The 22,073-nt window shown below is 45.8% G+C and overlaps 1 protein-coding gene across 6 annotated transcripts in view; it reads right to left on the reverse strand.

The window, feature by feature from the left end:
• tcf7 (transcription factor 7) overlaps positions 1-21,171 on the reverse strand; it is a 69,107-nt gene extending 47,936 nt beyond the window's left edge. For all 6 annotated transcript variants that reach the window (XM_070982657.1, XM_070982662.1, XM_070982659.1 and 3 more), the window contains exons 1-3: positions 20,846-21,171; positions 20,459-20,528; positions 19,182-19,288 (exon numbers count right to left, since the gene is read on the reverse strand). In XM_070982657.1, coding sequence (XP_070838758.1) covers positions 19,182-19,288; positions 20,459-20,528; positions 20,846-21,028 — 360 coding nt within the window. In that variant the 5' untranslated portion in view covers positions 21,029-21,171. The remainder of the gene's footprint in view (positions 1-19,181; positions 19,289-20,458; positions 20,529-20,845) is intronic.
• Between the last annotated feature and the right edge of the window lie 902 nt (positions 21,172-22,073).

Genomic DNA, 22,073 nt, shown 5'->3' on the forward strand with positions numbered 1-22,073 from the left:
CTCGCTCTTCTCACCGAGCTTCAGATGACACTTAAACGCACTCTTAAGCTCGGCTGAAGCCGCCTGCGATGCCTCTCTCGCCATAAGCAAAAAGAGGAGCGACGACTGTAACATCCAGATGCCTGATGCCGCGGTCTCGGCCACTGAAGAGATAAAAGCCAAAGATCACTCTGGGGAAACGAGACAACCGCCATCCGAGGTTAAATAATGAAATGAAATTAAGTAGCGCACTTTGCCATTTACTGGCAAGAACTCTGCAGATAAAACAGCCTTTAAAAAAATACTACGAACGGGTATAATTACTATGAAATAACTGTTTGTGTAACTGTTTCGTAGATACTGAGCAACCTTGTGCAAATAGGAGTGGAGGGTGGTGGAGGGGGTTTTTAGAGGAAGGAAAAGGATGATAGGAAACTTACTTGTGTGTGTGCATGCTCATGTCTCTTATTTTGATTGATTCATATTTCTCCAATTTTCTATCCATCCATCACCTTCCAGCATGAGGAATAAAAAGCTTTGAAAGGAACATCATGTGTTTTTAGCTTCAAAATTGACCGCTTTCATTGAAAAGAACGGATAAATCCATCCTCCCATACATGCACGTAAGTTATTATTCATTACTTTGTATATTTCTAATGCTAATAATCAATCGATCTCATCTTGGAATCAAACTCTTCTAAACAACCTCAGTGGCAGCGATGAGTCTCCGGGGATGTTTGAGGACTTTCTCTCCCCGAGGTGAAAATCACAAAGGAAGACGGAGAAAAATAAAATCAAGTCTTCTTCTTTGCCTCCTCTAATCATAACAGCACACCACTGACTTGATGTTCAGCTAATGGATGCTTAATTGAAACCAGTGCTCCCTCAACCGGCCTGGGATTAATGGGACTCTGCGGGGGGATCGACTGGAGCCGGGATGGCACTCACGCCGCGCCGCTTGTTTGTGACAGTGTCAGAGTTATGGCCGTCTTTAATTGGCAGCATTAAGACCCCGGGCGCACTTTTAAAGACAAACAGAAGAGGAGCGAGAGCGGGAGATGAGGGAGGACGGGAGGAGGGTCGGGGAGGAGTGACGGTCGTCTCGCTCTGCAGTGCAGCGGGGGGGCCGACGCGTCCTCTGGGGTCCTCACAATGGACTGATTGTGCCAGTGCCTGCAGTAAATCCGCTTCTGTCTGGGGGGGGGATTCGGCAAGAGGGCCATAAAAACGTCATGGATGGAGTCTGTCTGACTGACTGTGTGTCCGTCTGTCTGTCTGTCTGTCTCCCATTCCCTCTGAATGCATTTAAAAAAGCTTAATCAATGGCGCCTATTCCGCAAGAATTACAGCGTGACATCTGCAGCTCGAGGAAGATGATGGATGCGCAGCTTCAGCAAAACAAATAAGTTCCCATCGGCGCATCAGATTCATCATTCGTCTCTTTATCAGCGACTTCTGTGGCCATCGGCGTCAGAGTTCGGTTCAGCAGATTCAATAACTCACCGCTCCAGAGACGCGCTGAAAGCTCGTTCGGTGCCATGCACGTACAGACGGTTCTGATTGTCGGGTTATACGTGACGCTGCAGATGACTTTAACTGTTAAATTCCCCAACAGGCTGTTTTTCATACTGTACTTTCCCCCACATTTCGAGCAACCCTGAGGGACCGAGAGAAGCTGTGCGAATGAAAACTCTTCCTCTATATAGAAACCTGGGATAAGATCAATGTGACTGTTACTGGGGTTTGTTTTTAACTGAAATTACTCAACACAGTCAGCATTTAGCATGCTTTAATTCCACTTCCTCTGAGCGATGCTCTGCTAAAGCAGCATGGCGTAAAAACTGATAGCTGCTCCCCAGACGCACACGCAGCCTCAAGACATTTACTATTAGAAACTGTATTTTGCCTTCAGTGTGCAAAGCGCATGCACGTCTTTCTTGTCCAGAAGTCCAAAACACCGTAATTATGATATCTGCTCCTCAGGGTTTGCAACGCTGTCGAATGTTTGCAGAAGAGAAGGTGCAACATTTCAAGCCCAAATCAACTTTTGGAAGCGTTGCACATTTTCTCGTGTAAAAGGGAGCATTCAACAGTGTTGCGAGTCCTTGGGAGGATTTTGATACCTGTGCCAAGGTATTTTAGGTATTTCAAACAATGGCCCTGTTTTTAAGGCGGGCTATCGGCATGTGAAGAATCAATTCACAAGAAACACGCTGAAAAACAGGCGAGAGGAGAAAAGGTCTCGGTCTTGTGCAGCAGCGCTGAGGGGGAAACAGTTGACGCTGATTGCTGTCTGATTTCTACTAAAACCTAATATTTATGCAATAAATAAGCTACAAACAAGAGGCATCCTGTCAGTCCGTGCAGACGAGGGGGGAAGAAATAAAAATATCAAAGACAAACACAGTGAGAAGGACTCTGTTGCGACCATTCTGGCTGCGGCAAGTCTGCTGGCCACTTTGGTTTCTTCTAACAAATCCACTTCCTATCGCTGAAGGCAAAAACTGGCTTTGAAGATCTGAATTAACCCTGGATTTGGCTTTGTATTCCTTGAGTGCGGTGGTGAAACGGTTAAAGGTGTTCTTAAGGTGTCAGAGTCTGTTTCAACTGGGGCTGTGGTTTTTGCTTTACCAGGTGCACGACGCACTAACCGCTTCTCATTGTTTACTGCTAACTCCCTTCCGCTACTGCAGTCATCTCCTCTTCCTTCGTCGTTCTCTCTCTCTTTTTTCCGCCTCTCTGCGTCTGTCGAACTCTCCCAGACTCCCCTGCAACCACTTTCTCCTTTTTTTCTCCATCATCTTTTCCCTCCGTCTGATCAGCCCGATCTGTACCCGTCTGATAAATCAGATGGTGTGTTTCTTTTGTTCTTCACTTCCTGCCCACCCACCTCCTCCCTTTCATCTGTCCTTGGTGTGCATACAGTGTTTCCCTCATACAGGGCCTGTACTATGTGCAACACCTACACTGTCATGCACGCCCACACGCTGTCACACACACACACACCGACCACAGTGCAGTGCACATCACAGTTGCTCTAGTTTTTGTTTGGCCCTGAAAAATGCTCACACAAGCCGATTCACCACAACAACTTCTCACACACCCACACACTCTCCGAACACTGATTAAAAATGCTTCACCAGCTCCATAGCTTCCTGAGACCAAACACATCAAGTTCTGGCTGCCAGTGTCTGAATTTGTCACGAAAGCATCTTGTTTTTTTCCCATCTTCCTCTCAGCATTTCACTCCTCCTCCTGCTTCCTTTCTCTGCTCCTGCCTTGACCCCTCCCTCCCTCTTTCTGCGAGAAAACGCCGCCCCTCCTCGTCTCTTCAAGGCCACCTCTTCTTCCTCGCCGCTTGTTTCCATCAACTCCAAAAATCCTGACGCAAGTGTCGGACGCGCGGCGCACATTTTCTCCGCGTCTTTGTCTTCCCTCTCCTTCTCAGACCGAAGGCCGATGGGAAAAACCTGCTCTCATTGCGTGTCCATCTGTGTTTGTGCGTGAGCGTTGCATCCCTTGAAAGCCTGAGTGTTTGCCCTCAGTAGGCCAACAGAAAAGGTTCCCATGGCCACAAAACGCGGGGATGGGTGTTTTTCCCTTTTCTACGAAACAGGCCAAAACAAAGGTAGGAAATCAATTTGACGCATGGCCCAGCTCCTTTTGAGGAAACCTGTTGAAGAGGGAATTCCTCCCTCTCCCTTTTCTGGCTTAAAAATGACATTAAACAGGACCCGGTGCCAAAACATAAGCGCTTCCACAGACTGGCCAAATCACAGCACACACGCACCTCTGGCAACACGTTCACCTGGGACTCGTTTTCCTCCTCCTGTGCCACCCTTTGACGGCACAACGTGGTTATTTTAACATCACTAATGCAACTGCCTTCAGGTAATGACACAGGCCCTGACACGGCATGGGCGCGCCTTGCCGGCAGGAAGGGGGCGCTGGTCTTCCCTGCGCAGTCGGAGCTTCCAGAGGAGAAAACCACAGGACTGGACCGCAAACGGGACATGTGGTAATATTTGTGAGGTGCAGGTGGTTTAAGGGGATTTAGTGTTATTATCAGGTAAGAATAAGCAACACATGCAGTATATGCAGTGAGGCGGCAGCATTTTACAAACCAGTTAATGGTTTGTATATACTGACTTCTCCCGCTGTATTAGCTCATCGCAGCCAGTGTTGTAGTACTGAATTCTTACATCTGTGTGTTGAAGAAGCTTCATTTTTCAGGTTATAACAGCCTCAGTCAGCCAAAGACACACATTCACATCCTGTCTTGGGTATTAATGAATTTCTTAGTAACATGTTAGAGTTATGCAATCACTTTTTTCTGTAAGAGGTGGTGTGACGGATTCAAGTTCAGCAACTACACTGCAGCTGCTAGACTCAGAAACTGTTCTGTTTTGGGAGTCGGCCTCTTCGCTCTCTTACAGCTGGATGGAGGGTTGATAATTTCGACCCGGTGCATCCAGACTAGACTGAGACGTATTAGCTTGGGCTCCACCAAAAGAGGAGAAATGTGACTGTTGGTAGCTCCACAATTTGCCCTGTTGTGTCGGTGTAGCTGCCTGCTAGCACGTAGCTTAGCTTTGCATTCTGTTGGTAGGGTGGAGGGTGCGTGGACCCGCAGCTTTGCTGGGACGACAGGGCGTCCTGAGAGCTGTGTACAGTTACCGTGGAGCTAAGCTAGCTCATTTTTAATTCCAATGACATGACGCGATGTGTGGGTGTGGGGGCTTTGGAGCTGTGTGGAGTGACGGAGAGCAAACCACAGTGTTCATATCTGGCTATTTCCCAAGATTAAACGTGTGTGGATTAAAAGATGGACTAACATCAACAGGAAACCAAGACGAACAAAACATGATTTGTTGTGCCTGTCTGTTGGGGTCTTGTGTGTGTGTGTGTTTGTGTGTGTGTGTGTGTGTGTGTGTGTGTGTGTGTGTGTGTGCATGATGTGTATCAGTGTGTCCGTGTGCATGAAGAGGAAGAAGGAAGTGAAGATGCACAGTACAGCTTACATACCACTGCGAGTGTATGTGCTGTACATCAGTGTGTGTGTTAGCACAGGATTCATCGGTGTGTATGTTTATGAGTCATGTGTGTACATATGTGATGGTGGAGGCTGCTTCCTTTACTCTGCAGATGAGTATCATACGAGGGAGGATTAGACTGCTGCTCCTGTGTGTGTGTGTGTGTGTGTGTGTGTGTGTGTGTGTGTGTGTGTGTGTGTGTGTGAGAGAGATCACAGCCATGTGTGCTGGGCTGCCTCATGCGGCTGTGGAGGCTCCAGCTGGTCTGGGCAGAACCACGGGCACGGGGTGGAGAGGGGCGGAGGAGGAGGAGGACGGGGTTCCGACTATTTTTGCAAACACTATTTTAATAGAGTGCACATTAAAATGATGATAAAGGTCGGCTGAGGTTTGGAGGGCGAGGTGAGCGGTGGAGGGGGGGGAGGGAAAGTCATCACAGGACGTTATCAATTACTAACACCAACACACCAAAAGTGGATGTTTACTCACACTGAAAGCGATAAAAATGACTATTAAATTATTTTCCTGTCTGTTTCTGAGTCATCCCTGAGTTTGTTACCATGGTAGTCGGATCATTAAGTAACAATCTCGTCAGATGAGGCAGTTGATGAATCAATCAGCGGCATCCAGACGCATCGCGCACATCACAGCAGGGCTGGATGATGTGACCAAAACACAATAAACTGCAACAAATGAAAACATCAGCACGCTAAAGTTTCACTCCTTACGCGGGCTTTTTTTCTCTAAAGCGTTTTGGGAAATGTGCTGATGAGTTAGATGTTAGCCAAGAAAAGTCCCGCACGTATGGTGAGCTGTCGTTGTTACACTTCAGTTTTTGGCAAGATTTAGACAAACGTGACATGTTAATTTGTGAGCTTTCGGAGACGCTGGCGGGTGGATTTTGTTATCTTTGGACTGAGCTGCAGGTGAATGAGCGTTTTTCCCCAAATTTCGCAGGTTTTTTTTCTTCTCGGACATTAAAAATGATCTGTTTGGGTTTTCGGACAAAGACTCGCGGCTGCTTCGTAAAGATTCCTTCACAGAGATCAGAGGCTCTTCTCATATTTGTACTCTTGGGTTTCTCGTAGGGATGTGTGCGATCAATCGGCTAGTCTCGCTAGTTAACCGCAGCTACCCACGCTAGTCTGCACCTGAAATACTAGTCAGGTAAACTTATTATTATTCTATTAACGTCCACATTTAAATTACAGGATGGTGTGTTTGTAATGCACAGCAGGGTTTCCATTATCAGCCAGGTGCTATTCACCCCTTTACAGGGAAAACCTGTTGAAGTCCGACATATTTAAATCTCTCCGGTCATAATCTCCGTCGAAAATAAATTCAAAAATATTCCAGCTCTACACGCCGTTTTCCCTGCCGCTTCTTTGATGTCCGCCCTCTCCCTCACTCCTCTCCCGATTCGGTGAATTAAGGGTTTATTTCAACCAAACCAGAGTTGGTGGTGATCGCTGGAACAAGCGAGCAAGGAGGCTTTGGTGACTTTTTATTTTGTTTCTGTTGACTTTGAGTGAAGTGTGTTTTACGATGATAAAATTACTGTTTCTGTAAATGGAGTCTGGTGGCTTTGGCGAGAGCGTTATAGCGACTGTTTCTGGTTAAACAAAAAGGATCTTAGTCTTTAACAAGAAGGGATCATTTTCATAATGTTGTCAGACACTTAGAATAACAATCTGAGCCTGTCAGTGGCAAAAACAAACACTTGTAGCGACGTATTTTGTCCGTTTCGTGCCTGGCTGCAGGGCTCTCGCACAATACTGGAAAAACTTCAAAAATTGTTGTCTCCATTAGTCACTTAGGCACAAAAACAAAGGAAAACAGGATTCATAATCAGATTATATTTAATCAGAAGTTCTCCCATTTGTCCGACACACTGAAATCTTGCAGGACGTGTGGACCGGCACCGAAACCCTGATTTTCGGCAGCATTCAAATCGCAATTTTGTTATTGAAAAATGTGTTTAAAATGGCTCTTATAATAGGCACAATGTTTTAGGGACAATATTTAACCTTACAGATTAAACTGCACTCAATTTTGAGTGTTTTCTTACTTTAGACTAGTTGACTAAAGTTTAAATTCCAGTTTAATCTTTGAGGAGATTCGTCATTGGGAACATCCTTAGTTTTTATGCATAAAAGGCACTTGTGCTGAAGGACTCAAGCAACAGTAGAACATGTTTTCATTGCCAGGTATTAAAAGAGAGACAGAAAACAGGGCAGAGAGTCACAGCGCCCTCTCAACCCTCCGAACGAGGGAAATAAGGAAATTAAGTCACTAAGTGTAAGTGAAGTCAGAAGATGAAAAGCAACCACCAAATGAACAACATATGCAGACATGCCCATACGATAATCAAAGTACCATCCTATATCAGATCCGCACTCAAAACACACACAACCAGATGTGAAGTGAGCTCCACTCACTCTAGGAACACACACACTCACACACACACACCTCCATCTCTCAGTAGGAGAGTGTAAACAGGCTGTAAATTTCCTCACGGGGACAGATGAAAGAGGCACAGCACATGGCCGGTCGTCATGTACGTTCGCATACGGTCGTCACACTGACTGTGTTTGCAAACAGCAGAGGCGAACACGGCGAGTGTGGCTCGCGCTCAGAACACGCTAAAGGCGACACGCTCGCGCGTCACGCTGAAGTGCATGTTGGGTGATGAGACAGGTTTGCTTTTCTTAAAACATTTTCAGCCTCTCCACTCTGTCAAAGTTTTAACTTCTTCCTGTGCAGCTTTGCATAATGCAAGTCATACCCGTTTGCTGCTTGTGGCCCCACGACCAAACTCACACTCTCTTCTCACCCCACATGAAGCTAAATACAACTTCTGCCTCCACGCTGATCTTAGCCAGGGTCATTCTACAGACGAGGCACCGCTGAGACTTGGACTGTTCATGCTGGAAAATACTGCATAAAGTTTAAATTCTGTAACATCTTTTTATGTCAAATTACTTTAAATGATGTGACATGCAGCTCATAGAAAATGCCCGGTTACACAAATCTACCTTACATTTATTCTTGTAATTCTCTCTAAAAGAATCTGCTGCTATACATGATTTGGTTTCCCTTTATTGGAAAGTACAGGGTGATTATATGTGTGTGTGTGTGTGTGTTTCTATATGCGGAGTGTGAACCTCCACTAATCTAGAAAGGTAGTGACTGCTTTATGAAACTGTTCAACAGGCTGATTATTGACAGTAATGAAGAGGAAATGAAACAAGACTTTAATTCCCATAGGCCACGTGATTTCTTTAAAAAAAAACTTCACTCTCACTTAAACAGAAACCCGCAGGGTGTGATCATGTCAATATCAATTTAACACGAAAACAACGGCGAGCTGGTCAGGAATCAGTGCTTCGAAGAACAGAAATCCACACGCTGCAGGTGTCTAATGAGAGAAACACCACTTCAGATTTGGATTTAACAGAAATAAACCTTGTGTTTGACCTGCTGTGTGGGACAAACAGAGAAACGCTGCACAGATCTGATCAAAGTGGACGCATGCATCCACCTGAACGCCATTTAACCTGCTCTGCATGGATACAGGCGGCCTGACGGTCCATTCGACCGTGCACTTTGAAACTCCTCACTGAAGGGCGAGGGAGGGGGGGTTCAGCGTGTTTACAGGTCGCGTGTGTGGCCCACTGACCTACAAACTTTGCGATGTGGGTCTGTGTGTGCATGAGCCTTTTTTTAGGCGACTGGCACAACAAAAGGGTCACAGCTCATCCTGGAGAGCTGCTGAACATCCAAACATGAACACTGTGACCGAGGACACACCGGGTGCCTCCTGTTAAATACCTCCTACTGCTGCTGCCTGGGTATATCGATTAGATATCATCAGTTCTGTGTCAGATTCTCATCACATTGAGCGACAGAAGAATGAGAATAGCGACCGCAAAGTGCCAAAAGCAAAACCTCCCTTGTTAAGCTGATTTGAGCGGACGTTAACATTTATTATGAATGAGAGGTTCGGTGCTGGGATTCAATTTTGAAGCATCACTACTGTCCGTTGTGCCTTTTAAGCATGTTTTTTAAGCTAGCTCCTACCGTAAACATGTCAGTGTACGCAAAAACTGGTCCAAACATCAGGAATCGAGACGCGGCGCTGAAACGGGGCGAGTGATTTAACGGAGCTGCGCGTTCGTGTTTTCACATTTTTAAATGATCTTTGCACCATGTGTGCAGTATGAATGAGAAGATTTGTGTGACTCTTCTCAGATCTGCGGGTGTGTGAGAGAGACAACGCTGTCATTGATTAACTACATGCTGAGAACTCCCAGCTGGGAGGCCTGGACAGCTCACTCTGTAAACAGCGACGCAGGAGAAACTGCATGAGTTTCACTCCACAGGCCAATGACTCACCTGGGTGCAACATCCCGCGACACACACGCACGCACACACACGCACGCACGCACACACACACACACACACACACACACACACACACACACAGACAAGCACTGGAGCCCAAACAAAGAGTTGCTTCTCGAAACTTGCCCTCTGTCTTCCTCTGTCTCTGTTTCTGTCTCTTATGAAAGTTTCAGTAAGCCGCCGTCTCTCCATTTAAATAATGAGACAGCGCGGGATGTTTCTTTTTCCAATGATCTCCCTTTGCAAAGCAGCAAATCTCCATGTTCGAACCTGAACATGTGCAGCAGTTTTCCTTGATTAATGACTTCGATGTCGAAAACAAAAACATCATTTGAATTTTGTCGGCGCTGCACGCTCTGTGACACCTGGCCGCAGAGGATCCGCCGTGCTGCTTTCCTGAACAACAGCAGATTACGTCGCAGCATGAAACTGGAATGCGGCCACTAAAAATGAAGCTGAAGCTCTGAATGTTTATTTGATGAAAAGTGAAAGGTGGATGGAAAAAAAAGACATCCTGCAACACGTTTGACCTCTAGCATCCTCTTGGTGACAGGAAGCGTGGGAGGAATTATGGGAAACGTGGTCTTACTCTAGAGAACAGGTTACCAACCGTCTCAGCCTCTTCTCTTTTTTACCACTAACTGCAGCACCCATTGAAAACATGGCTGTTCAGATTGCTTGGACTAAAGTAATGCTTATATGCGGTTTTTTCAATACTATCGACACTGAATGTAGGCCAGAGACACACCGCACATATGAAAAACCACATGTACAATCATGTTATGTTTTAAAATGATCAAAATCCACAATGAAAATATGCTATTTTAGACTAATGTCAGCATTTGCAGCAGATGTCGCTCCAATGCACTGCTGAGGACGGGGGCAGCAGCAAGACCACCTAAAGATAGTTAATATCAGTTTAATTGTACACTGTATTTAGGATGCTTTCACTGCTTTGCCTTGCCACCAGACAGCCCTTTCCGACGGGGAACTGCAACCATTCGATCCATCCATGATCTCGTCACAGCCACCAGACTCCTTGGACAAAACCAGTAATTTTACCGCGCTGAACGTGGGAGTCGCTGTCTCTCGCTGCGTCGACTGTTCGTGTTATTGTGCGACTTCAGTGTTTTAAAGGGTTAGTTTGGATTCAAAGTCGCACAATAACACTAACCGACTAACCTATCGAGGCAGCGGTTCACCAGCAACTCTCAGATTCTGCGAGGTAAAAGGACTGGTTTTGTCAAAGGGGTCTGGTGGCTTTGAGGAGCGATAGTTTGACAGCAAGGTAAAGGAGGGAAAATATTCTAAATACAGCGTACTCTTAAAATGATACTGCTTATCAGTTATAGGTCATCCAAACTACTTCACACTGCACTTCCTTTCCTCAGCTACCCCCCAGGTGTGAGGCTGGACAGACACACATGTAGACAGACAGACAGACAGACAGACAGACAGACAGACAGACAGACAGACAGACAGACAGACAGACAGACAGACAGAGATTCCTTCCTTTATCCCGACATGAAAAAAGTCACAGTTAATAATATCAATCTAATAAACCAACACTTCCTTCACCAACACCTGTCTTTTACTGCTCGACAGTCCCCCCCCCCGTCCCACCTTCCCTCTGCGCCGGAAAGAAATAAGTGGATGAATAATTACAGGTATAAACACCTCGGGGCCATCTGAAGGGGTTTTTTCCCTCTTCTTCTGATATTCTTTTCAACATTTCCGCCTCTCGAAATAGTCTTCTGAACAGCTTCTCTTTAGGTGCCTTCACAGCTCGCTACTTCAAAGCCGACGGAGCGATGAGGACGCTCTTATGGTCATTTGTATTTTAATCTTCTCCCCTCCCTGCCCCCCACCCCGCCTCCCTCTATAGCGCTCTCTTTACCTCTCTAGCCGTCCCCCTTCAAACTCTCTCTCTGCAGTCTATTTATCTGTTTTCATCCACATCTATTTTGATCTCTCGCTCATATTTCCTGTCCCTCTTCAAAGCAGCGGGGGCCTCAGTCTACCTGAGACTGACTGTATGTGCCAACCTGCGACACACAGATATTTACATATTTAGTAATTAAATCCATTTCTGCCACATCCCTCCCTGCAGGAGAAAGCCCTGATTTCGGATTTCTCTGCTAGAGATAGAATTTAATAACTTTTAAAGTCTTCACTGACACACGTGTTTAAATGTAGACATCAGAGGCTTCATTGGTTTTTCACTCCTGATTAGAGCTTAAACTATTTGTCCATTAACTGATTCATAATTTATAAGTCAGGGGGCCACAATTTTGCTAATCTATTAAAAGTTATTTCTCAGACAGCTTATAAAATGTGAATATTTGCACCTCTTTGTTTTCTAGATGAAGGTGAACTGAATAATCTTTAGGTTTCACACTGCTGGCCAGACAAAAAAAACAAGATATTCAAAGATCCCACCCTGCACAAGGACATTTTACCCTCATTTCATGATATTTTCCAGCCCAAACGAAACCTCAATTAATAAAGAGAACAATTTGCAGATGAATAATGGAAGGTCGGTTGCAGCCTGATCTCGTCAGGTCAGGAAAGCGCCGAATCTTCAATCCTTCAACAGATAAATACGTTTTATTTCTCTCAGATTAAACTGCACTGATGAGCACGATAATGTTGCACCCTCAACCTTGTATAAAACTGCGGTTTGTGTACTCCTGCAGGGCACTTTCAAGGCCTAAAAGCTCAGCGGAGTCTATTATTTGGTTATTAATATAAGAAATACAAAAATTGAGATAACAGTGTGAAGCATGATGTGTGCTGTGAATAGAAAACTTCTCCTGCGCTCTCGACACAAAGAAACAGGATTTTTGCATGTTTGGGCTGAGAGCAATAGCAGAGATTTGCTGTCCTGTCATCAGCCTCATTCCACTCAATAATCTTAGACTTTATACAACCATAATCTTGCACTTACATACATCCCAACAATAGCAAGTTAAGACTCTGCCAGCTCCTCCGTCCCACAGCGCTCTTACACGCTGGAAACATCAGCAGCTTTTTAGAGGACTCTTTATATGGACCACATGGAAGGAAAGAAAGATATTTAAACTTATTAAGTCTTGAACTACGTATTTAAAACAAACAGGCCTTGAGAAGGCATTTGGAGATGCAAGATTTCGTCCGACCCTGGCTTTTTGCTGCCGTCTAGTGAAAGCTGCTTTTCTTTTAGGCCTCTTAAATCTGAGTGGCGGGGTCCTTATCGTAGCCAGTCAGAAGCAGGGAGGCCCCAGCGCCGCTCATCCCAGCCCCTGGGTCTGTATGAAGGGGGGATTAGGGAGGCCTCAGCCTGTGTTGCTGCCATTGTTTACCAAGGGACTAGGGGCTGGCTGAACAACCCCCCTGTCAACACTGCAGCACAATGGGAAACAAGGAAGTGGCAAGATCCTAGAGACGTTCACACACATGCCATTCCCTTGATCTTGGAGGATCGACTTTGTATTATTTGGGAGACACAGGGAGGAAAAGGGGGGCGGGGAGGGGAGCTTGTTAGCGACAGCGACTGATTTCTGAATGGATACGAGGAAGAGGAGGAGGCATGTGAAAAAGTTTATGGGTTAAAGCCATGAAACTTCACATGCCCCCAAATAATTTTAAAAAAAAAAAAGCAAAAGCAAACAAGCTGTCAGTTGAAGTGGGTAAATACAATTAAACTGCTATTTCCTTTCATGATTTGGAAATTCTGCTTTGGTTCAGAAAAAGCCATGAAGGGGCATTTTTGAAAGCCGAGATCCAAATTTGAAAAGTCGCTGCAGCTGAGCCTTTGCAGTCTTAGAAATGACGAAGATTTACCCCTACCCTTCCCAAACATGTAAACTGTCTCTCAGCAGTCTTTCCTGTCAATTTTCAATTTTAGTCTGTGAAACGAAATGTCAAATGAGCAGGAAATTCCCCCAAAGCAGACAGTGACACTGCACGCTGAGCTGTTCACTGCCGGCTCGTAAATTCCAGTGACTGCATTTACATACTGCCAAACGGCGCTTAAAACAAACACTTCACTGCTTTCCCAAATGAACTGCCGCGTACAGTAAGAGCGTTATCGTCCAGGTGCAGCGAGCGGGAAAGCGTTTCAGAGCGCCGTGTTGTCTTTGGAGCTTGTTGACGTCTTCGTGTGACCACAGCTTCCACATCAGAGGGAGTTTCACAGCCTCTCTGACGGTGAAGAAAACTGCATGCTGCCGAATATCAGACGACAGCTTTAACTGCTTCCCAATTTTCAGAGAATGGCCTTCAAACAGGACGGGCTGACCGTCTCTCAGTCCGTCCGACAATCAGCTGCTCAGAGGCAAAATATGCTTTGAGTGAAATATGGCAAAGCTGCTCTGAATGCAAACTTTCATCCAAAGGAAATTGCGCATCTTTCAAGCTAAACAATGGACACAAGCTCATCTCACAAAAAAAGATGGTCAGCAAAAGTTACTGATTCAAATCTAGTCCCAATACTTCAAAACACAACCGCTAACCATCCATCACTTCCTGTGAGTCACTGGTTGCCTCATGAAAATGTACAGCAATTGTTTGTTTGAGTGGACGGGCCACCCACGAACGCCGAGCCAAACCCCCGCCGATCAACGACCAGGCAACGTGACTTTTCCCTCTTCTCTCTTTCTGCTCTGGCTGTTTTCTGATCTGCTGCCATTCGCTGCGCAGTCAGAGTCCGCTGCGTAAATATTAACGTGGTGCGTCACATTAAGAGCCTTCCAGCAGCATCACATTGGTAGGCTTTTATTGTGAAGCAGCTGCAGGAAGCGCAGCTTGAGTCCTGGAAACCAAGCGCCAACTCCATGTTTGATTAGCAGTATTCTGTTTTCTGCACGTTTCTGTGGACCAATCGGATTAAAATAGCGAAGGCAGGGGTGGGAGAAGGCGCTGATAATGCAAAGAAATGCAGGAGGTGATGTTTTATCAAGTTAGGCCCATTACAAACAAACACATCTGCGCTCTCTCTAACCTGTAAATAACCAACACCGTCCACTAATATCAGAACTTTTAGGGGAAACACGACTTAGTCATCTGTGGAAGCGCAAAGATCTTTATTTAAAAGAATGGCCGTAAGGTTATGCTAATGTGATATTCATGCAAACACGCAGCGATGATGCTTGATAACCAAAGTGTTGTGCCATGCAGAGCTCTGTCCTTCATCCCTCCCTCCCCAGCTCAGTTTCTCTATTCCTTCTGTTTACTCACTGTATGTCCACTTTCCATGAGAACTCCTCCACAAACCACAATCGAGCATTGGACAACAGCAGCGACAAACACCGTGATAACTGCGGATCAACACGGCAAAGCATATATTTGCTCAGCCGCACAGCAGCGCTCCCTGAGCTGGTGGAGATTCAGCAGGTTGGAAAATGCCACCCTGTACATCTTAATTAACAGAGAGTCTTTGCCGCCTCTCAGTTTTCTACCTTTTTATGGCTGAAGCGGTCTCACGCTGATGATGGAGGCAGCAAAAAAAAAAAAAGATGGATACAGGTGGAAAAGGCGCAAAGCAAAAGGGGGAAAGACGCTGAAGGGAGGAAGACACTCAGTTTTTATTGACACTCTGCCCTCCGCTGGGGTTTGACTCCACGAGGCGACAAAGACTCATGATCCCTTCAGAAACACGGTCTGCTGGTAATCCACAGCAGTGCACACACACCCGAACACACACACACACACACACCATACAGCAAACATTAGCGCATAAAACACACCATGAACCCTGGATACAAACACAAGCCTGTGGCAACAAACTTGAGAAGACATGCAGATGAAGCCGCACACACACACACACACACACACACACACACACACACACACACACACACACAGAAATCATGCCAAAAGCGTAGATACATACAAATTACTTAGTGTAATGAACTTAAACTGCAAACACACTCACACACAAACACACTCCGGATAAAGCTTTATCCAAAGACAACAAGCTGAGGGAGTTCAGTCGTATCTCTGAATGCCACAAATCTGCCTCTTTGGCCACTTCCTGTGAAAGGACAGCTGATATCTACATTAATATAACAACAGTGAGGCGCCCCATGAAACGCTGTAATGGGAGTATTATCGCTGAATGGGATAAGGAGGGAGGAGAGTTTGCAGCAGCCTCACTTCTCAACAGAGATTAGGAGCTTTTCTGCAAGAGATGTTAAAATTAATACCAGAATAATAAAGGCTGAGGTTGATCCTCTTTTTTTGTGTGTTTCAGACAATCTGCTTCGGGTGAACGTGGGAAATAATATGTTAATCTTTTCAGAACAAAAACAGGAATTTTCTTATTTTTTCATTCGATTTTTGTGCCTTTTTTTTTGTGAAATGTGACCCCTGATGGTCAAGATCAGACGTGTTCTGAGACTTCATTCTGGGATAAATATATATGAAAGATTTAGAAGAAAATATAAAGAACATCTGAAGGAAGCGTGGAATTATTAGATTAGTGTTGTAGCAGAGAAGATAAACCCCCACGGCGTACCCAGGGGAGGGGATGGAAAGATACAAATTTAACAATTAATATCTGACTTGCAGCCATTCAGCTGATGCTCTCACAATGAGTTTAACTGTTTAAAGCAGTTTACAGGAACACACGCAGGTTTTTTTGAGAAATTGCCCCCGTTGGTGTTAAATGGTAAACGCTCCCACTGACTTCTGGAGGATTACCGTCACCGCCTCTCAACAACCTGGCTGCAGAAAAAATAAATAAATAAAAAAAAAATCACAATTTTGGACTTTCCTTGTGTAAAAGTAGCAGAATTAAGGATTATCTTCACTATCAAATCACCACCCAGATTATCTCGTAGGGTAATCGCTCGGCCTATGAAGCATCAGAAAACTGTCCCTGAAAATGTCTCAAAGCCTTCAAACTGGTCCGACCAGCAGTCCAAAACCCAAAGACATTCAACTTACACTGCAGAGAAAAACATCTGGAGCCAGAGATGAGGACAAAACAGTCCACACTGAATCCATATTTCATTTTTTTATCATTTATCAACCACTGAGGCGTATAATAAAACTCATTCATTCTTTTTTTATTGCTAAAATAGCAGCTTGAAGCACAGGAGCGGGGACAGGTGGATGAGAGGGGTCTATGGTCTTATCACTGGATGGGTAAGTGGCCCAAGAAGACCCTTAAAACTGACAACTGGTGCTGAAACAATGTGAGTATTTGCTGCTTTTTACATCCCTGTTACACAGATTATCTACTGTCTGACATTTTATAAGCTCAATAATTACTCCGAAATATCAGACAACCTCCTTGACTTCCAGGAGTAGAGAGGGAAGCTTCCAGGACAGACAGGCAGCAGTTTCAGACACGTGCAGACAGAGACATGACATGCGTCGCCTTGTCCCACATTAACACCACAACACTGGGAAAACACCAAACACAAGCCCGTTTTTCTGTCACTCTCCCAGACCTATAGTTTCCGATCCATCTCTTCCATCCATAATCATCAGCCCCACCCCCCCAAAAAAGCTCTAAACCACTATTCTCAAGCCTTTCAAGTGCCAGGTAGACGGGGCCTGATACGCCGCTCCCGCCTCACAACCAGCGGGCTAATTACAAGGGAAGCAGCAACAAGCGAGCATTGTGTGGAGCCTCGAAGACACACGGGGGGAAAGAAAGTGCTCTTTATCTTGCCCCCGCCATCCCACCCTCAACAAAAACAATCTCCGGGAGGCTCTGCGGTCGGCACGCCAGGCTCGGAGAGTGGAGGTGAAAGAAGCGGAGAGGGCTGATGAGCAGCACATGCCATCACGCTTGCTCACCGTGTTTGTCTGAGTCGACGCCGGATGTGCCGCGCGGCGCGGCGAGGAGAGTCAAGATGTTTAAGGAAATAAGAGCACGTTCTGTCGTCGCAGCAGCGTTCTCGATCGCAGAGGAGGGCTCTGAGCGGCGGGCTGGAGGAGAACGGGATTTCCCGGGAGATGCTCTCTCATAAACGAATGCAGCTTTACGCGGAAAGCCGAACAAGTGGAGCTGCTCGTTGTTTAGGAGTTTCTTGCCAAGACAAAACACTGCAGTTTAAAACAGAGGCTACCTGACCTTTTTCCAGGTGGCTGCTTTATTCTAAAAGTTCCGTCCTGGAAGCTTTAAGCCAAACGAGAACAAACAAATATATCATACAGGTTTAAAAGCAATTTATAGTCAAAGCGAGGGCATAAATATCCATTCTCAGGCTCTATTTGTTGACATTTTAGGCAACTATAGGACTAGAGCAAATTTTTAAAAAGTGGGAGCTTGTGTTTTTGGAGGATTTCTTTCACTAGGTCACAGTCACAGACATCTTTGTTCTTGACACTTTAACGACCCGTCTCAAATCTCCCGTGACCGACGGCCGGGTCTCGACCCGGACTTCGAAGAGGACACTGTGGCGAATGAGATGTCAAGGTGTCATCAGCCGATCTCATTTTCTGGCCACGAAGCAGATTTTGTGATACAGCAGATTCCTGTGCCTGACACCAGATCAGCCTGCGGCGCATGTGATCCACAAACAGGCACGTCTGCTGTTCAGCCATGCTCGTCTGCCGGGAGCAGGGGGTTAACTCAGGCAACAGGATTACGCAGCACGTGAAAAATGAATTAGGCACAACCACTCATGTTTGGTGCAATTAGTCAGCCTATCCATGGATATTGGTTCTTATGGGTGACTTGAAGGGATTTTCTGATTAATTTTTTAGGACTGTCTGGCTGGATGAGTGATACTGCAGACTTGAAATCTCTCCAGGAGCCTTTCTGGTGTTTGTTTTAGCGGTTTAACACTCAGATCAGCCATTAAAGGCGGCAACAAACCTCTTGTCATTCACGCCGTGCGCAAACAGATGGAAAACGTCATGCGAGACGGTTCACGATGACGACACCAATCGTATTTCAACTTCAGCAAAGGCGTAAACAAAAACAAGCGCTCTCTCTGGTTTCCCTCATGAGGCTGCGGCGCCGAGCGTGTTTTAAATACCGCTTTATTTCATAAGGCAGTCGGGGGGGGGGGTTTCAAAGCCAAATCGCAACTCATCTTAAGTTTCTGACTGATTTGCAGTGCTGTGACTGTGATCTCACACTGCCTCTTTTCAACATGAACCGCCCTTCGCTGTGTTAAACGACAGGCGAGATCGAGCGCTGTGCTGAAATTAATGGGCGCCATGTCGTCATAATAGCACAGAACTATGGCTGAAGGAGTGCGACTGCAAAAGAAATTTGCATATTGAGTTAAAATGCTGTTTTCTTTTGGGAAGTAAAATGTTTAAAATGTGACAGATGAGGCCACAGTTTGCAGATCAGGCAGATCTTTTAGGCTGATGTGGGTGGAAGTTTACTCATTTGCAAGACCAGATCCATTAATTGAGGACAAATTATGAGGAAAAAGCAGAAATACCAAGAAGAAAAGTTATGCTTTTATCCAAAAGGATCAGAAAAATCACCACCACCACTCTGTTTGCTACTATTAAATTCTGATATCTGAGGATCAATGTGCTGCAGCCAAAAGTGAAAAATACCAGCCAGCTTGCATCGTGAGTGCATGAACACTGGATATCATTAAAAAGTTCATCACATTGAACACCAGCTGAAGCACCAAAGCATGTTTTCAGCGTTTGGACTTGACACCAGAGAATACAGAGTGCACTGGGGTCCACAGCAGGACGTAAACAGGGGCAGACGAGGACCTGACGCCGCCCCCAGCCAGAACCCAGCAAACAGTGAGCAGAGCAGGACAACCAGCAGGAGAGGTCAAACAGAGGCGCACTTACAGATGGGGACACCGAGCTGTTGGGGAGGTAGGGGTCAGGCAGCATCAGGAACGGATACCCCGGATACGCCGGCGTCTTGTACATGCCTCCATCTTGGTGCTTGGACACTGAGGTCAGACATGAAAAACAGCAATGATTTAGAAACCTCAAGAAGAGCTTCAGAAATGCTTTAATGGGACCATTTGTTTGCGGAGGCTGCCTCGTTTGTCTGAACTACATGTGATATCCTCGTGCGAGCAGAGACTACAATGCTCGAGATAAAAGCGTCAGAAGCGTCACCTCGCCTGAGAGGCGTGAACTCCTGTAGCCTATGTGCTAATTTATCTCTCACCACCCATATTAAGCCGCAGAGGCCTCTCTGTGGGTCAGCTACGGCTCGCTTATACCCAGTCTGCCTGAAACACACAGGAAACTTTTTCACTGTTTCAACAAATTCCCTTGACATTTATCGACCTTTTCCACAAGTTGCCAGAACCTGGGCAAGCGGGGTGGCACCATTTACGTGAGGTTTGACCTTTTCCAAATTCGAAAGCTCAAATCCACCTTTGATGAAGTTTGAACACAAGGTGAGAGCTTTTCTTCCTGTTTTAGAAATGACTGAAATCAGTTGCAGGGCTGCAGTTAATCCCGCCTGTCTGTTCTCTAAGTGTGGACGGCGAAGCTGGTCTGCTCGTTTTGGGTGGCAACCATGAAGAAGAAAGAGTTAAACCTCTCAAGGACCCTGCTTGATCCCACTTTGGGCAAAGTCTGGCAAGAGATACACTGCAAAAAATGTCAAGGGTGGACTCTAGAAAAACCTGCAAATCTAGACAGTACAGGCACATCAGAGCAGGGCAGATCAAACTGCAGGTATGGAGACAAATCTTGAAGATGTTTCATTCTGGCTGATTCCTGCTGCATGAGAGTGGCCTGATTTCATCCTTATGAATACATTTAAGGCCAAAAGCCCTCCAGAGTCCACGCTGCACTCCGCAACTCCTTAAAATTGACATTCAAAGCGGGTTCTTTCCACTTGAATCTCTCTTGCGGCGTGCACATTTGAAACAGAAACAGAGGAAATCTCCCCACCAAGTTACTGATGTGAGCGATTAGCTGCAGACCCGAAGGCATCGCGGACACCTTTTGCAGTGTACACCTGAAAACTTTGAAGTTTAACACTGCAACACGTGTCCAAGTGACCAAAATACTCTGACACACAGGAGGGGGGGGGGTCGGTTTATCGCTTCTCAGCTGTTTAAGCTACTCGAACCGGATGAGAGCGGCTGTGCGAGTCTTACCACCGTCCAGATGCTCCCGGTGTTTCTCGGCGAAGCTCCTCTGCTCGCCCTGCTGCGCCCGTCTGACCGCCTGGAAGGGACCGACAACAAACACGGGGGTCAGACACTCGGAGAAAAAGTTCAGAGAAAGGCGATACACCCCGAAACAATCAAGCGCGCACGCAAAGCAGAGCGTCAGAGCGAGTTTAAAGCGAGCGTTTCACACTTTATGGTGCGTTTTTGGCGATATCGCATCCCCGTCCTGTAGTTTCACCACTGTGACCCTGAAGGCATCACGCTGCGCTTTTTCGCTCTCATTCAACGCTTGTCAGCAGCGTGGAAAATAAAACAAGCTTTAACACACACGCACACACAAACAGAGAGACACACACACTCCGTGCCACCTACCGCCGCGCTCGGACTTTGATTTATTTCCGACTCGTTCACCAGGGAGGACTTGAGGTCGGCCAGGTCCCGCTCCGTGAACGCGTTTTCTTGGATTTTCTCCTCCTGCTCGCCTTCGTCTTTGAACGCTATCATCTCATCATTCGCTCCCAGGTCGTCCCCGCCGCCGCTGCTGAGCTGAGGCATGTCTACTTCCCCCCACCCTGCGATGCGTTACACACTTTTAAATAATATAATAACCCAGGGAAAAAAAAGTATCAATAAGAGAAAAAAATCAATGGACTTCTTCTTGTCTTAAATCTCCTCAGTCTGGGGCGCCTCCAAAGTGCAGAAACCCCCACCACATGCAGGAAAAAAAAAAAAAAAAAGTTGAGATGCGGCCGGTCGGTCGGTCGGTAGAGGACTAATGTTTCCCTACAACAGCAAACAGCTCATTTGAGCCCAAGACAAGGCGAGGAGTCCCGACATCAAAGGGCGCCGACCGGATGATTGACAGGTCCGATGACTTGTTGGGGGGTTGTACGATTGTTTCGGCGGAGGGCTGAGCCTCTTAAAGAGACATCACCACCCCGAGCCCGGCTGAACAGGCGTTATTCATGACTTCCAGGGGCGCGCTCACACCGTGCGCGGTCCCTCAGCTGCAGACTGATATTCTCAGAGGGAAACGGCGCAGACGTGCAGGAAAAACGTTAATCCTGGTAGTTTGGTTCAGTTTTGTGGTGAGGAGTGCTGATTACATGTATGTGCTCTGGTTTAAGCAAACAAAATCGTAATTATTATTTTGCATCTGCACTCTTTTATTCTTTATTTCCAGTTTTAGAAGTATATTTACTCAAGTACTGCACTTAAGTGCAGTATGAGATACTTGCAGTTTATTTGATCATTTCAATTTCAGGCCACTTTAAGAGTCTTGTGCATTTATACAACGGGTGCAGTTAGTTTAAAAAAATAAGGATTTGCATAAAGAGGTGTATGATGATCCTAAAATAAATCAAATTACCCAACAGTATAGTTAGAGCTTATTAGGCAAATCTAGCCTAACTACATCAGTAAAAAGCTACATACACATTAATGCACTGATAATTATTTAAAGCATAATATCTATTATATCTATACTATTGACACTGTAAATGAATTGCTGTTTAGACTTTTAAATGTAGCATTTTTACAGTGTGATATTGTTGTTTTTACTTAAGTAAAATAACTTTGTATTTCCTCCACCACTGATTTT

The sequence above is a fragment of the Chaetodon trifascialis genome, chromosome 16 (genome assembly GCF_039877785.1).
Source record: "Chaetodon trifascialis isolate fChaTrf1 chromosome 16, fChaTrf1.hap1, whole genome shotgun sequence".
NCBI lineage: Eukaryota > Metazoa > Chordata > Actinopteri > Chaetodontiformes > Chaetodontidae > Chaetodon > Chaetodon trifascialis.